At 33.9% G+C, this 17,062-nt stretch overlaps 1 protein-coding gene across 1 annotated transcript; it reads right to left on the bottom strand.

Annotated features, from left to right (window-relative positions):
• Positions 1-14,183: 14,183 nt before the first annotated feature.
• On the bottom strand, positions 14,184-16,652 carry LOC127254376 (uncharacterized). The gene has a single exon (XM_051279467.1). The coding sequence runs from the start codon at positions 16,650-16,652 to the stop codon at positions 14,184-14,186; it is 2,469 nt and encodes an 822-aa protein (XP_051135424.1).
• Positions 16,653-17,062: the final 410 nt, after the last annotated feature.

Below are 17,062 nucleotides of genomic sequence, written 5' to 3'. Positions count from 1 at the left end.
ACTCGCAATTCCTTTATAGAATAATTTTTCTTAGCTTTTTCATAATGATTTACAACTTTATTTTATCTTTTCTGCAATTTTAACAGTGATTCCAACCTACTTCTAACATTTATTTTATCTTTTTTGCAATTTTAATAGAGATTCCAACCTATTTCTAACATTTATTTTATCTTTTCAATTCGAATTTCTACCTTCTTGTTACATGAATCACACGAATATCGCGAGATATCCCATATCCTTTTCTCACGGACTGATATTCTGCCCCAGGTTCTTGGCCATATGTGCGAGACCCTGTCCTGTACGACTAATCAACGGCATATATCTTGATGCAGGTATATCCAGGCTTGTTGCATACAAGGGATGGCTGGCTTGGGCCTTTGGGCCTGGGCGCCGGGTGTCAGTTATCGGCATGTTCCACTTTGTTAAGGAGGCCGGCGATCCCTTTGAACAAATCAATTCCGACTGGCCTTCCCGAGTAAGTGTCGGAGGTGATTTTTTACGACCATAATATTATAGTATTTTATTAAAAGGGCTTGGAATTTCTGAGCTTATTTTACTGGTCTCAAAATTTTCAGACCTTTATCATATATATTATTTTATATTTATAATAAGAAGGTTCATAATTTTCTAAGACAATTTTTAAATAGTCTCGCGATTTCCGAACCATTATTATTATATATATATATTTAATGAAATGGCTCGGAAAATTTCAAATGTATTTCTTAACTTGTATGTTATATATTATTTTATCTTTAAAAAAAGGTTAACAACTTTCCGAAGCTATAAAATAATACAATTCTTCCGCTGCTGCTACCCTCCCATAATTTAGAATAATTAAACTAATTATAAATTATTTAAAACAAAAAACAATCAAAAGCAAAAAACTATAATACAATCCACCTGGTCACCGCTATCCTCTCCCTCGCCGGATTTTTTTTTTTTTTTTTCAAAATTTTTTACTAATACGACTTTTTTCCCTTGTTTGCAACAAATTGTGAAAATCAAATATTTTATTCCTTTACAGTAAAAATTTGAGATGAAGTTGTTCTTCTCTTTCCTTCTTCATTCCTTCTTTCTTCTTTTTCTCCTCCTCTTCCTTCGGCCGCAGTGGCGGCTCCTCCTGCTTCTTCTTCTTCTTCTTCTCCAGCGGCGGAGGCGGTGCGGGGGCAGCAACACCTCCTTATCTTTCTTCTTCTACTCTGGAGGTGACGGCAGTGGTGGGCAGCACCTTGTCGTTTGTCTTCTTCTCCGGCAGCGGCAGCAGCGGTGGTGGCATCTTTCCGGAAAAGATTTTGAATTTATTTGTTTTCAAAAAATTAATAATTAGTTTTGAAAGTCCGAGGCCTAAAAATTGATCTCGTAAATTCCAAGACATTATCAATATTTATCCATACGCCTGTGGTGCATGCAGCTTCTTATTTGGTCTCGAAAATTCTAAAGCTCTGTTAAGTAGTCAAACTGAGATCAAGGGTCACTTTCAAACTACTGATTGTTCAGTCCTAGGTCCACTCAGTAGCGTAAAATACTCTTGAAACTTTCCATCTAAACTTGGTTAAGTGAATTATATATGCTCTAATTAGGGTTCTCGTAAAGTACTCCATGAAGCAATTATGTAAATATCGTCTATACTGTTTGTGAAATTAATAATGATGATATTTCATTAATTACTATGAACTGGAGTTCGTAATTACACTACTAAAGAAGTAAATTTACATACAACTTCTACCACTAGTGGTGTCAACTGCCCATGCGAGCGAGGTGACTTGGAGCCCTTACAGCTTGAGCTCCTTGCGATTTAGATTGACGTGGAAATGAAAAATAAAAAGTGAGTCGTTGAAATGACTAACATGAAACCTTATTTATAGGCACTAGCATAGCTTCTAAAAGGTTGAAGATTAATGATAACTAACATTCAGCTGGTATTTTGATTATCACCCGTCTAGTCTTGCTGATGCAAAAATGCAACCTTTTAGATAAATTTGGAGAGTTGGGAAACGGAACGGGCAGTGTGTCGAGAAGAGGATAAGTGAGCTTGTTTGAAATGAGTGAGAAGGGGATAAGTGAGCTCATTTCAAATGGAAGATTGTCAGGTCTCAAGCCCGTCTATATTGGAATATGTGATGACTGTATCTTTGGAAGCAACGAAAGGTGACATTGTCAAAGGGTGGGAGAGGCCTGAAAAAGGAAAAGTTGGAGTTGGTCCATACAGACTTGTGGGGACCAGCTCCTATATCGACCCTTGGAGGCTCACAGTACTACACCGCGTTCATTGACAACGCTACAAGGGAAGTATGGGTATATTTCCTTAAGCGTAAATATAATACTTTTAATACCTTTAGGAGGTGGAAAGTACGTACAGTAGGAGTAGTGAATCGATTTATAAGCAATCCTAGCAAACAAACTAAGGTGGTGACCTTAGATGAATTGAGGTTGTGTTCAACCTTAATTTCCTCAATGAGTGATGAAGGAGGTTTGGCGCTGTCATTTCCGATAAACTAAAATGTGAATGTGAGAGATGTAATTAGTCTTCAAGTGGGGGATTGTTGGGGTACGAAGTCCGATTATATCCTTAAATCTAGGGATACTGTTTAAATATAAGTTAGATATGATTGGCATGGTGCTAGGGTTTGTTAGACTATAAATATCTCTGTACTTCCACTTTAACAAGTGTTTGCATATTCTATAGTAAAATTTTTGGCTTGGCAGTGCCCCTTGATATAGATCATCCTGATCGAACTGGGTAACTAAATTATTATGTTCTTCTCTCCTTGTTTGTCATCTTCTTGATTTCTTAGTTTTCTCATAACAACTTGGTTTTGGATGAACTAATATGTGTGGTGCCAAAATTTTTATTATAATGATTTATTAATAATGAAGACTTGGGTTTTCCTAATGAAATCTACGGTAAATATAGAAACCAAGCTAACACACACAAGAACAGTTCGTAAACATACAGAACAAACTTGAACTTTTCATATATTAAAAGAAAATCAAACAAAAACAACTACGTTATCTTACCTGACTGGATTCCTCCAACCACTCGGAATAAGAAGTGGAGGAACCAAAACTAGAGTCTCAAAGTTCACGGGACAAAAGGCAAGAACCCAAGGACCACTAGAGATAGCACACAAAAGTAATGAAAATGAATTAATTTCTAGAGAGAATGAGTAGGAAATGTAAGTATAGAGAGAAGGGTGAGTGAATAATGAACAAAATGAGCGTGAAGGCGCAGGTACAAACACACACATACATTCTAGGGTTAATTTTCATCCAATGGCTCGAAATTAATATCTAGAGTGGACGATGTGGATTCTGACTCACATTCAAATGTGTCGGACCGTGATTGTGGGTTACAAAAGATGGGCCGAGATACAAGAATTAATGGGTGTTTGATTTCAGGTCTTAATTATCATTGATCCAAATTTATATATAACCACATGATTTGGGTCACAGTTTCTTTGGTTAAATCTAGAATCATCATTACCAATATTTCCTTACCTATATAAAATTATAAATAATTAGTAGTTATTAAACAAAAATTGTAGTACTAGATTAGACTTCATTAACTATGCGGTAAACTATAGTGTCGGCTAATCAAAAGTATCACAATCAATTGTCTTTTTTATATAATCAAATTTTTTTAGAAGATAACACTTAAGTACAGATATTTGTAGGATTGTACTCAAAACATATTTTCACTAATTTTATTAGATTTATTGTAACCATATCCCTAATAAAATAAAAATTATGAAAATCAACTACGATTTGTTGGCAATGACTTATTTTCCCTGCTGGAGTTAGGATTTGGATGTCTCCAGCAAGAACCAAGAAGCCATTAACTAGCCCCTAGAAGCCATGAGTTAACAGATAAGGTCAAGGAAAAGATCCCTCTGCAAGATTTTAGGCCTTAGAATCCAATTATGATTTATTACCTTTGCAAGAATTTGGGAGGCCTTTAAAGATGAGGTGAAGTGACACACAAAGGAGACAAATAAGCTAGTGTCCCATAATTTCAATTTTAGCATACTTATTGGAATTTCATGAAGCCTTTTTATTACCTCAAATAAGTTAGCTAGTAAGAGTGCCAAACCGATTCTCTTTAAGAATATGTTTGACAAACTAGGGATGTGAAAGGGACTCACAAGCTTACAATGTTTGACAAACTAGGGATGTGAAAGGGACTCACAAGCTTACAAGTGGTAATAACACATAAGGCAATCAGATTTAAAAAAAAAAACAAAAAAAATAAATAAAAGAATAAAAAAAATGAGATCATAAAAGATAAAATGTCAACTTTCTGATCATAGAAAAGAAAAGGTGAAATCGCAAAATTTATGAGTGATAAAAAAAAAGAAAAAAAGAAACATCAGTGTGAAAATAGAACATCAAATGAAAGATGTTCTAAAAAAATAAACGAGAAAACCAAAAAGATTTCCAAAACATACACTAAACTTCCACATCAGATGTTGCCCTTTTAGTGAACCAAGTTTAAAATGGCCCTAGGGTGTTTGGTCCTCAGTTTGATTAAAAGTTCTAAGGACCGTGTTGATTTCTTTCATATGATTCTTACTACCACTGTGACACTTTTTTAGTAGATTACTTACCAGCATTAACGTTTTTGTCATAATTATGATTGAAGTTTTTCAGGCACAAAAAATGGCTAGTATGAGAAGGTTTGACGACAAAAATTTTGAGTTTGTTCTCTTAATAATTTCTATAAGTATATATGGAAATTTTTTACTAAATTTGTACTTAATTGTGTCAAATACCTAGGTGAATATGTTGAACTCCTTTTGTATAATATATATGGCTAGGTATTTTTAAGTAATGTCAGCCCAGTATGTCACAACCCACAAGTGAGGAATTAACGCCTCAAATGATAGACCAATGATGACACCCTCAAGCCTAATTGAAGAGAGGCTCAAAAGTCTAAAACAAAGAAGAATTAGTCAAGTGAGCAAAAGTGGAACTAGAGAGTTTGTTGGTTTACATCCAATTACCTTATTTAGTTTTTTACATCATTTGATCTCCATCTATTTTTGCAAAACTCTGCCCGACCTCCATGAAGATTCAACATATTTTGTCGATTTTTCTGTTTATAGTCTTGTTTTTTTGTGAGATCGAGCCCAGAGACTTTCGTGAGTAGGCTACTAGAGAGGTTAGCTTTGTTGTATTTGTCTTGGAGATGTTTTGTAAAATTGATTGTTATTTATGTCTATTGGTTTGGTTTCAGGTCGAACTTTAGAGTGTTTTTAGTCAGTGGCTTTTTTTTATTTTTTATATCTTTATTTTAACCGATAGTGTCACTGAATCGCAACTCATTTACTAGTGATGGCCGTTTGGTGCTCCAGCGACTGACGAAAGTCAGCTAGCATGCTTGGAGGAGTGGTTTGATCATATTGAGAGTACCTTGACGATCATGCAGCAGCTCGAGAGGATTAACGCTCAATAGGACCGCTGTGACCCCGATGGCGAATCTGGTGCGCCAACTATTTGTTGATTTTCGTACTGAGTTAAACTTTAACATTGTATGAATTCTAGTATTTCAGATATACAGTTATGTTTACTGTTTTTGTAGTATCCATCGATTATAATATGATGTTTATAAATATTTTCTTATTTGATCATATTTTGTTTATTGAATATTTGGTTTGGTGCGATTTACTTTATAACTTGGAGTTGTGCTATCGTAACATATGGTTTGAGACAGGTATGGAAATTATGTCATATAAAATATTTGGATGTTGCGGAGAAAATTCCATGGTTAATTGTATGAGTAAATTACTCAAGGATTTTTTTCGTTATAAATAAGGGAGTTAATTTATGTTTTATTGAATTTTACTCACAAAATTACTCACAAAATTTGTTCTATGAGTAAATTTACTTCGGCCATATTCCTTGAGTAATTACGTGAGCAAATTCCTCACGGACAGAATTCTATGAGTAATTCTGTGGGTAATTACTCACAGGTTTATTTATGGATTTTCCTCGTGATGAATTACTAACGAGGTTTTTACTCATGGAATAATCGATTTATTCAAGGATTATTCATTATTACTCATAGAAAAATCTCCCTAAGTAATTTTTTTTTTTCTTTTTTTTTTTAGTGTTTAAAGTCCTATAAATTAAGTTGCAAATCATTTGAAGCAATCAAATGTGTGCTCTTCTAGTTATCTATGTTTTCTTCAGGAAAAGGTTCTTGTGTTTTTTATTTTCTTAGTGCTCTTCCTCCTTTTGTTCAAACACCATCATCTCTCTATTTCGACTCGGTGTTTTCTGAAAACATATATTTTTTTCTCACAAAATATCCCACCAAATGTTATTTTAATACAAAATACAAACCAAAAAAAAAAAAAAACACACCCCAAGCTTTCTATAAATATGATGTATTTTTTTGAATTTACATTCAATATTCATATAAAAGACAACTTCTTTGTCTTTTATTTTTTGGGATTTTTCTTTTTTTTTTTTTTTTGTTTATATACATGCATTTTTTTAATATAGGATATAATATATATATATATACATATAATACATATATATAAATACATCAAAACCCTAAAAATTTTAGGCCCGTCTTGAAATTTAAATAGATTGTGACTTTTCTGTTTAATTCATTTTAATTTATATATAAACATTCTTTTAATATAACATATAATATATATAATACATATATATAAATACATCAAAATCCTAAAAATTTTGGGGCCCTCTTCTGGGCAGATTATAGAGTGTCATTGTTTCTATATAGAAAGTAGTTGATGATTTTGTCAATATTCATAATAAGTTTCTCAACTAGACTGATTAGAGTTCAATGTGTGTATCAATGATCAAATGCATATATTAGCTTATTAACTGATTTTTCCTACTTTATATTATTAAACGCTCCCATTTTGATTTCAAATTAGTGATAAAAATCATTCACACAATCCCTAAGAGTAGCTAGCTATTCACTGTCATATTATTGCCTTGTCACCAAAAAGAGAATTCCGACTCCTCCAATGTGAACTAAGCATAAATAATATTGGAAACTTCTGTTGGAAAATATACGAAATATAGACCTGTAATTCTTGTCACTTACATATTGTTTGAGTTTGTTTTCACTCTCAAATACTTACTAAACTATTGTTTCAATTGTTTCACAAATATTTTGTTAATTGTGATTTACATAATTTCTTATTTCTGTTCCCCTTCAATAAACAGTAATATTCATGTATATAAAAATTTTCCATTTTTCTAAACATTGATTTATGTTATTTATACATAAAAATATATTTTTACTTTGTTGTCTTATATAAAATTTTATTTTCTACGATATTATATCCATTAAATATTTTTTTTATTGAAAAGTAAATTTTAAAATTCTCAAATACATATTTTAAATTAATTCAATGGTATATTCATATATAAAATTAGTGTTGTCCATACGGGTTGACGGGACGGATTAGACCATAACCCACCATAACCCGCAAATATGCGGGTTATTTGTGGGTCAACTCGCGGCGGGGCAGGTTAAGATTTAGGCAGCCAAATCAAATCCACTGACGGGTGGCGAGTTGGGCGGGCTAACCCATGGGCTTTTAAAAAATTTTACAATAATTATTTTTTTATATTTAATATAAAAAGTAGTTATATTTTATGGTTCAAATAAATAAATATTTTAAAACAAATATATAACATAAATTGATTCAAAATTTTAAATATAGTTGGTTGTTAATTTTTTTAAAAAAATTGTTAATCGAATATTTTTTTTCCAATAAAATTTAGAAGAAAAAAAATTATAAGACAATGGAAGATAGATAAAACAAACATAAAAAAATTTGAAATAATGAAGACTACGATATCGTCAAGACAGTCGTAAAAGAGAGTAATAATATATATTAGTTAATTAGTTTAACATAATATGAAAATTCTTTATAAATTAATTATTTAATTTAACTTAATATAAAATATTTTTAAAACCTACAATAAAATATAATATTTCATGAATTTATATGTATATATTACTTCAGTTTTTTTATTAAAATTTAGGAATATTAGTATTACACAATAATGATGATTTTTGTTATAATAATAGGTAAGTTATATAGTAAGCATAGTTACTAAAAAAAATAGATTAATTTCGGACCGACTAAAATGACAAAATAGATAGATTTATATAAAATATTAAAAATATAATTATATTATAACTATAATTATATTTATTTGGCTCACGGGCTAACCCGCAGCTCTTGTGGATTGCCTTGTTTAAGCCCATATTTTAACGGGCCTAAAAATTTGAAATCCAACCTTCTTTAAAAGTGGGGAAGGCCAAGCCAACCCACCGAGTTCAATCAATTTTGACAGCTCTATATAAAATAAATCTTCTCCAAGTAAAGGGTAAACAACCACATCTTATAGAAGCATGGCCACCGGAACTCGTTAGCAAACTAAGTAAGAAAAGAGTAACTATCAAATGTTAGATACCCATAGTCCCTCTCCAAGATGTAGTTTTTAGTACCAGTATGTTTATATATATTATTCAAGTTGTTACGACAACTATTTAGACGTATTTACAAATTGATATATTGAATATAATGAACTGGGCAACACATTAAAAATTAAATTAATACCAAAAACATTCCATGAAAAAATAAATGATTTTACTTTTTGAAGTTAATTTTTAAATATGAGTGGTCATGATGGCGAGTTAGAATTTTCTTGTGTTGTAAAAGTGCATGTGAGTCCATGAGATCACAAAATGGGAATTGAGTTGTGTTAATACAAAATGGGAATTGAGTTGTATATATATGGTGAAGGAATGAGGTGGATCACGAGTGAACAACACTTTTAGGTTATGTTGTGACTGAAGGATAGGTGCTAGCGAATAAGAATTCATAATGTTCAAGTGGAATGAATTAATGAATAATGGAGATGCTAAGTTAAAAAATATGGAAATGGTGGATGTTCCCTTCGGCGGATAAAGGTGTTTTTGATATGACCATTGTTTGATATGTACTTCATGATCAAAATAACTTGTTTTGTTTTGTGCGACATAAGAAACTAAACTTTAGTTATTTAGCTAATATTCCATTTATCATAATATCATTTGTTTGTTTAGCAATTAGTTCTCCTCAACACTCATGATTGTTGAACTAAATGAATAGATTGTCTTCCTATCATTATACTTTATCTTCTAAGTCAAGTTGAGATCAAATGTGACTTTTAAACTAGTGATCGTTCAATCCTAGGTCCATTCACTATGGTAGAATCCTCTTGAAACTTTCTACCTAAATTTGGTTAAGTTGCTTATATGTGCTCTAATTAGGGTTCTCGTAAGGCATTTCGTGAAAGAATTTCTTATATAAATGTCATCCATAGTGTTGGAGAAATGGAGAATGATGATATTTTATTAACTACTAAGAACTAAAGTTCGTGATTATACTATTAGAAAAGTAAATTTATCTAAGTGCAAACATGCACATAGGGAATAGTTGTTTTGCACACAACTTCTACCACTACAGGTGTCAATTGCTTATGCGAGTGAGGTGACTTGAAGCCCTTATAGATTGGGCTCTTTGTGATTCAGATTGGGCAGAAATGAAAAATAAAAAGTGAGTCCTTAAAATGAATAATATCAAACCTTATTATAGATGCTAGTAGAGCTACTAGAAGGTTGACGATTATTGACAACTTGTTGGGGTACAAACCCAAATTCCACATTGGAAGATGTGAAGAAAAATTCACATAGTCTCACATAAATTCCACTAGTATGAGATTTTTTTGAGCATGTCCAATAACAAATATATACAATAAAACGAAGACCCTAAACAATCCGTGGGGCTCAGCTCAAAGCGGAAAATATTATACTAGTGTTGAGTTAAACCAGTCCCAACAATGGTATCAGAGCCCGATTAGATAGTGAAGTGGACTGGGTGACATTGGGCATTGGTGGTGGTGGTGGACTGTCCCTCGTGACCAATAGAGGTGCCTTGTGTCGAAAGTCTCTTGGCGATGTTGGGTCGGTCTCGATAGTTATAGTTTGTCAAACAGCAGATCCATTTGTATTAGGCGGTGCAAGGTGGCAAAGAAGGCCCATAAGTTGGTCTTTAGTTTGAGAGGAGGTTTGTTGGGGTGCAATGTAACACCCCCAGTTGGCTCATACTGGAAATGCTACCGCCACACTGCATTATGATGTCGCCACCTCTTACTTGGGCCCTACAATACAGTGTTAAGACTAACTTTAACCATAAAAGCGCATTATTATATAACAAAAAATGATTTATGAATATTTACAAAACACACTCCTAAACAAGAGGTTTTTTCGGTTAAAAATTTACAATAAATGTAAGTTCATTCACTCAACCCGTCTTTCTATATCCCGAGATGTCCCCTGTCTCGGAGATGCCATGCATACCTGAAACAAATATTTTTCTTAAAAGCAGTCTAGAATTAAATCAATATTAAGAACTAACATGAAATATGTCATGTCATACCTTTCAAAATAAAGTTTAATCTCCGTCAATCATAAAATATGTGTAGTGTCATTTCAATAGTGAAATGATGCAACAAAGATATCAAACTTGACAATAATGCACATGCATATATATATATATCCGCCGAAGTGAGCAACATGAGTAAACTCGGCTCCAAACAATTGGCTCACTGGACCATCATCAATAAATAGCCGAAAAATCCTCGGTTCAATGAAGGACCTGATAAACTAATAATAATATAATGGTCATCCGGTCACTTCCATATACCCACCATACGACTCCCACAATCATTACATGAATAGCCGAACGTTATCGCCATTAACCACAACACGCCCTATAGTCTGTGATAGCGAAGATAAGACCCCCACTGACTAGCCTATCCCGTATAATGTAGTAGAATCCGTGCAACCTGGAATCACCCAAAGGAAACCCGGAAACTCCACTCCTCCTCGCGCGCCCTAACAGGATCACGTTTGGAGTTTGGCATATGATCCTAAACTACCGGTAGACCTCACTAGTAGCTACTCCAATGAGTGGAACAACACCGAACACGAATGATTAGACCAAATACGTCTCAACTACAATGGGTCTAATCCCTGAATGACCGTCGACTATGTCACCCAGTTGTCCGACTACTATCGTCCACTATCGCCAAAGTGTTACGATATATCAGGGTCGAATATCCTAACCCCAGATGATGTCCTTGCCTAGGACTACCGCATACGGCGACTAAACGATAGATCCATAAAACATATCCGATAAACCGTGCAATATGTGTGTATTATGTCAAATAAGTGAATTTACCGAAAACGGCTGGTGAGACAGCTCACCTATCCTCCTTTTCATAAATTCACCTACGCAATCAAATACATATATCAAATATCATAAATCGTGAAGTCTCTCACATGCATACGCACACATATATATATAAATATATACGTGCACTGACAAAATGATTCACATATTATCACATTAACCTTATAAACATAATCACGCGTAATATGCATACCTAATTTTTTAAAATTAGATTTAATTTCCTAGTACTTACCTTTTATCGACACTCCTTAGCTTTTGCAATATCACCCAAATCTCCTCCAACGTACACCTGCCACATTATTTACTAAAATCGGATGAGTTATATGCTTATTCATATGAGCTACCTGCTTATTCAAAAGCTAATTTCTATAATTAGCTCGTTAGGCTTCAAGCTTTTATATTTAGTATAATACGATATTTTAGTTATAAAACTCTTATACCTCATAATATTTATATTCTTCGATTATTAAATAAAAATACTTAAAGATATGAATAAACAGGCGTATACACTGCCGTTTTCAATTCGGCTCGGATCGATACGAAATTCTCAAAATATAACGCTAGGACTACGAATAGGCTATCAGCTAAAGAAATTCGTCGATTAAATAGCCAAATAGCCAGTTATGAATTTTTGAAAAATTTCTAATTTAATATTCCCAATATCGAAATTCATATTAAAATTCATAATTAAATTCTACGTATAACAAGCAATATAATACTGAAGTCTAAATCGAAAGCGAACGACTAAATTGTTTTTTTTTTTCTTCTCATTTCTTCTTGTTTGCCTTCTTCTCCTGCGTTCTCCCTTCCCTTCTGCTCACGGTGAGGATGAGCATGTTTGTTTGTATGTATATATATATTTTATTATATTATTACTATTATTATTATATATATTATATTATATTATTATTATTATAAACATTATATTCATCATCATCACCTTTATTATTATTATATTATTATATATATTATATTTTATATTTATTTTTATCGATATTTATCCGTTTAATTGTTTCCATAATTATAACTAATATATAAAATAGAAATAAAATTTATTTTAAAATATTAATTTCTTTATCCCAAAATATTATAAAAATATTTTTTTTTGCTATAATAATTCCATACAAACCCAAGTCTCACATTGAAATGATGTAAAGAAAAATTCACATAGTCTCACATAAACTCCACTATGGAGCATCTCCACAAACAAATCCGTGTGGACAAATCCCAAAGTGGACATGTTGAGTTGACTTGTCCCAACACAACTAACATTCAACTGGCATTTTGATTATCACTCTTCTAACCTTGCATATGCAAAAATGGAAGGTTGATATGCCTCCCACCCCGAGTTAGGTGGCCTTTGAATGAAAACCAATGGTGCATTTGGTTACCGGTTGGATTCATGAGTTGGAAATGGGATTGAGAGTGATTTTTTTAATTAATATTTGATTTAGGCGAACTTGTCCAAAATTCATATGTGATTTAAAAGTTGCATGACACTCTCTCATGTTTTATAGAATTTTGCATCAACCCCCCCTCCCCTTCTACATGAAACACGTCAATAATATTGTACTGTATTGATGAAGTATGTTAACTTTGGATTTCACATTAGTAGCGTGTATCAGGTATGATTTGTTAAGGGTAGATGGCAAGGGTTTAATAAATATTCTAGAAAACATGAAGGTGTATCACGTGATTTTTAAACCACATGGAAGAATTACACTGAGTTTTCAAACCTCACTTGAGTTATGAGCAATTTCTCTTTTGATTTATGATGTAATATATATATATGAATAAAACAAATTAAAAATATGTATTTAATTATTTTAATAGTTGTATTTTAATAAAATTTATTTATGATTAATATAAATTAATTTACAATTAAATGGGTATTTTGAATTTATATAAATATATTTATTTATTAAAGATATAAATAGAAATAACATTTTTTGAATGGGTTTAGAGTGTGTTCCATGCAACATAATATTTAAAAAAAAAAAAAAATTGGGAGCATGGTGCCAACTTCGATTGAGAAGCCAACTAAACACATCAGCAGCCACTTAGTGACTGTGCGAAACATGCGCACTTTGAGTTTCATGAAATGACCTCCTGCCTTCTAAACATTAAATTTTGGAACTTTTACCTACTTCAATTTCTTTCATCGCTAAAATACTAAAAAATACCACGGTACATCAATTGGTACAAAAAAGAGTTCACACTTAATTTTCCTACACAATTTCGTACAAATAAGGACATAGTCAAGAATCACCACGTATGCTTATAGAAATTGCTAAGAAACTATATTCAAAATATTTGTTATCAACAAGCATTAATAGGAAACTTTTAGGGACGGCGTGCATAACCATCACAAACAGACCTATTGGTATATATTGTAAGGAGTTATTGGTTTTATTATTCAATAAGATGTTGTTCTTTTCTTTTTAGATGGGCCTTGATATTTGGTGTACTTTTTGGTTGATATGAATTTTTTTTTCCTTTTATTGCAGTCAAGTCTTTTTCTTTTTTTTTTTTTTTTTTTTTTTTTTGTTTTTCTCAAAACATATTGTTGGACCCTAATGTATATCTATCTAATTGGGCTCAATTTATTTGACCAAAGCCAATAAGTATTTATGATAAACAAGTATATAGTTGCCATGTTTAATGCATAATAAGTATGCAAAATCAAACTACTTGGATGCCTAATTTTGAACTTGCTGTAATTCATGATAAAAAAAGATCTTAATATATATCATATATCCAAACGTTTGAAGTAAGAATATGATAGTTCCAATATTGTTGCATCTTCTATAAAGGATGAATTTTTCATCCTTAACAAATTACAATTTTCTACATCTATACACATTTTGATGATCAGAATGAGAAACACATAAGTCATATACAAGTTTCTTCATTCATGGAATTGTTCACAGATTCTCTGTCTTCTTCACCTTGTGCCTGCCTGCCTTTCTTTCTTCTAAAATACGTCTTTAGAAGTTTGGAACCTTCATTTCCCTTCCGAAAACCCTCAACTAATTTTGGATCCATCGTTTCAACAAGGGCACGATGCTCAGAAACCCTCTGAGTGGTTGCCTCGGCTGCTTCAGCTTCTGTTATAATCTTGAGCAGTTCTGATGGTAGAGCTGCCGGGTCGAGTTCATAGCACCCCTCAGGTGCATCTTTATCTTTCATCCCCTCCAGCTTAAACATTGGCACCTGATGGGAGAATCTGAACATCTCCTCCTTCGGAATTGTCCAAACCACATTGTTGTCGGGGATTTGGCGGAAGAGTGTTGTAAATCCAGCAACTTTCACAAGGGGTACAACCATGACTCCGTGATCTTCATTATAATCTCCGAGCACCTCAACCACCTCGTATTTATGAATTACATCCTTTTCAGTGTTGAAGCTCCACTGGAAGGACCAGTTTTTGTAGACTGCCCAAACATCTCCATTTGCTGGAAGTATGTGGATCACTCCTCTTGGACCCTTTTTCCATATCACTGGATGAGAGAATGAATTCAACCTGTTAATTGTTATTGATTTCCCCACCCGGAAATCTCCAAGAGTCTTTGTGAATCCAGAAGCAATCCACTCAAATGATCCAAACTCAGATGTGGATTTGGAGTTCAGCCAACAGATTTCGAGCTTAAAAGGTGATCTGGAAATCACATTATGAACCAAGGCATAATATCGCGGCATACCATCATCGTCGTCATATGCAGCCCATACCTGATTGTTGGAGAAGGAATTCTCCACTCTTCCATTGTCGAAATTGTGGAAGTTGGCATCTGGCACAGACATTGATACAGTTTCATTGAGACAGGCTTCCACATCATGAGCTTCCACATTCAGATCAGGAAATGTGCCACCGCTCCTTGTCTCAGTATCTTCAGTGTGAAAGTTATTCAATGAATGTTCCAACTCGAATTTCTTCAGCTGGCCTACAAGTTCATGCTTCGCCTTTTTTATCAGAAGACCACGTAGTTCCATATGCGATAGCCCCTTGGTATAAGACTTCATCGGTAGTTTCTGCTTAGCAGGGCCAGAAATATCGACATTCACTTTTACTGAAGATGCCCTAAATGTGGCATTTTCTGCCTTCTGAAAATCTGCTCTTATGATGCTCTCTGGCTTCCCAACATTCAGGATAGAAAGACCAGGCTTCTTTCCCGTTCCTTCCGTACTTGTTGAGCAATCAGCATCAGAGTTCTTAATCGGTTCCTCCATTAATGGATTTCTCAATGCAGAACTCGGAGATGGAGTTGGTTCCATAATCACCGGAGGAATGTCTCTGCTGTTTACAGGAACTGATGAAGGCACACTTCTCAAACGACTCAAGAAGGTCGATAGATCCTCAGTGTGTCGATAGACATTCCAACAGCGTGAGCCTCGGGCTTTTAGGTTAGGAGCAGGGATCTCTGTTGCCCTGAAAGCCTCTTTGCACCGAGGACACTCAAGAAATTTATTTAGATACAAGTTATGGTATTCATAATGTGTTCTGCACCAACTACATTTAGTCCAAAATGAATCCGGTCTTTGCTGGTTGGTAGTTGAACTCGACTGCGCTGTGTTTGGAGCATTACCATAATGAGCTGCTGGATGTGGAGAAAAAAGGCCTGATGCAGTTGCCCTCATTGAAGACATTTGAGGTTGGAATGGATTATGAACTCCAACTGGTGGATACATTACATTGGGGACTGGTGTGAATCCAAAATTCCAGCTTCCTTGGGATAGATTCTGGTAAGCTCTATTACCTTGAAGAAATGGATTTAACAGTCCTGCAAACACTCCTTGAGGGAAAGGCACACCATAGCTCGTGTATTGTGCATTTCTCAGCAATTCTGCATGAAAGCCGTACTGCGGACTTGCTGTAGGATATGGAGAAGTTTGTTGGTGATGAACAGAAGTTGGAAAGGCCGTAGGTGTACTTGTTGAAGCAGCGCTGCCACTTTGGCTCCGAGACAGTACGTTGATCCTCGAATCATATGCATTTCTGCTCTCCTTTCCAGACAGTACACTCCACGCCTCCGACAGTATCTGAAATGCAGCGTCTGCCCCTATTGACTTGTTCTTATCAGGGTGCAGGGAGAGGGCCATTCTTCGATACTGTCTCTTCAGTGTATCATCATCAGCCGATGGAGCAACCCCCAATATGCCGTAGTAATCAGGAGCGTCACCTAACTTGTGGCTGCTGGCGATGTGCATATCGACAATCTCAATGAACTGTGACAACCCATCCAGTCCCGGAAAGAGGTTCTGTGCCTTCATAGCCAACCTTTTGGCTCCCTGAAAGTCTCTTTCAAGTAATTTATTTTCAGCCATCTTTTTTGCCCTTATGGCTTCTTCCTTGTTGCATTCCATTTTTGTTCTTTTTTCACCTCAAATACTGCACTCATAGTTAACAAGAGTACATATGAGAACAAATAAAAGAAAAAAAGAAGATTCATGAAATAAAGCAAAAAGCATATAGTGACTGCATGATTGATGTATGACAATCCATAAATAATCTTCAAGTAAAATTAGCATTCAATGTTTGTTCTAAAATATTGTGGCGCTGTAATATGATCTAGATTCCATAACATCGAGTTACTATTTATTTTCTTCCCATGTACGGCTTCATTTACAAGTATTGATGATGTACACGAATATAAGGATATGTCAAACTAGCGCAAACCCAAAATGGCGTAACAACAAATAAGATAACCCATATTACCTGAATTTTGGATTCAAGAATATGTGTGGCACCAAAGTTGCTACTACTTTTTGTATAC

Source organism: Andrographis paniculata, unplaced genomic scaffold (assembly GCF_009805555.1).
Source record: "Andrographis paniculata isolate CXL003 unplaced genomic scaffold, ASM980555v1 Contig52END, whole genome shotgun sequence".
NCBI lineage: Eukaryota > Viridiplantae > Streptophyta > Magnoliopsida > Lamiales > Acanthaceae > Andrographis > Andrographis paniculata.
This window is presented reverse-complemented; position numbering and strand designations above follow the sequence as displayed.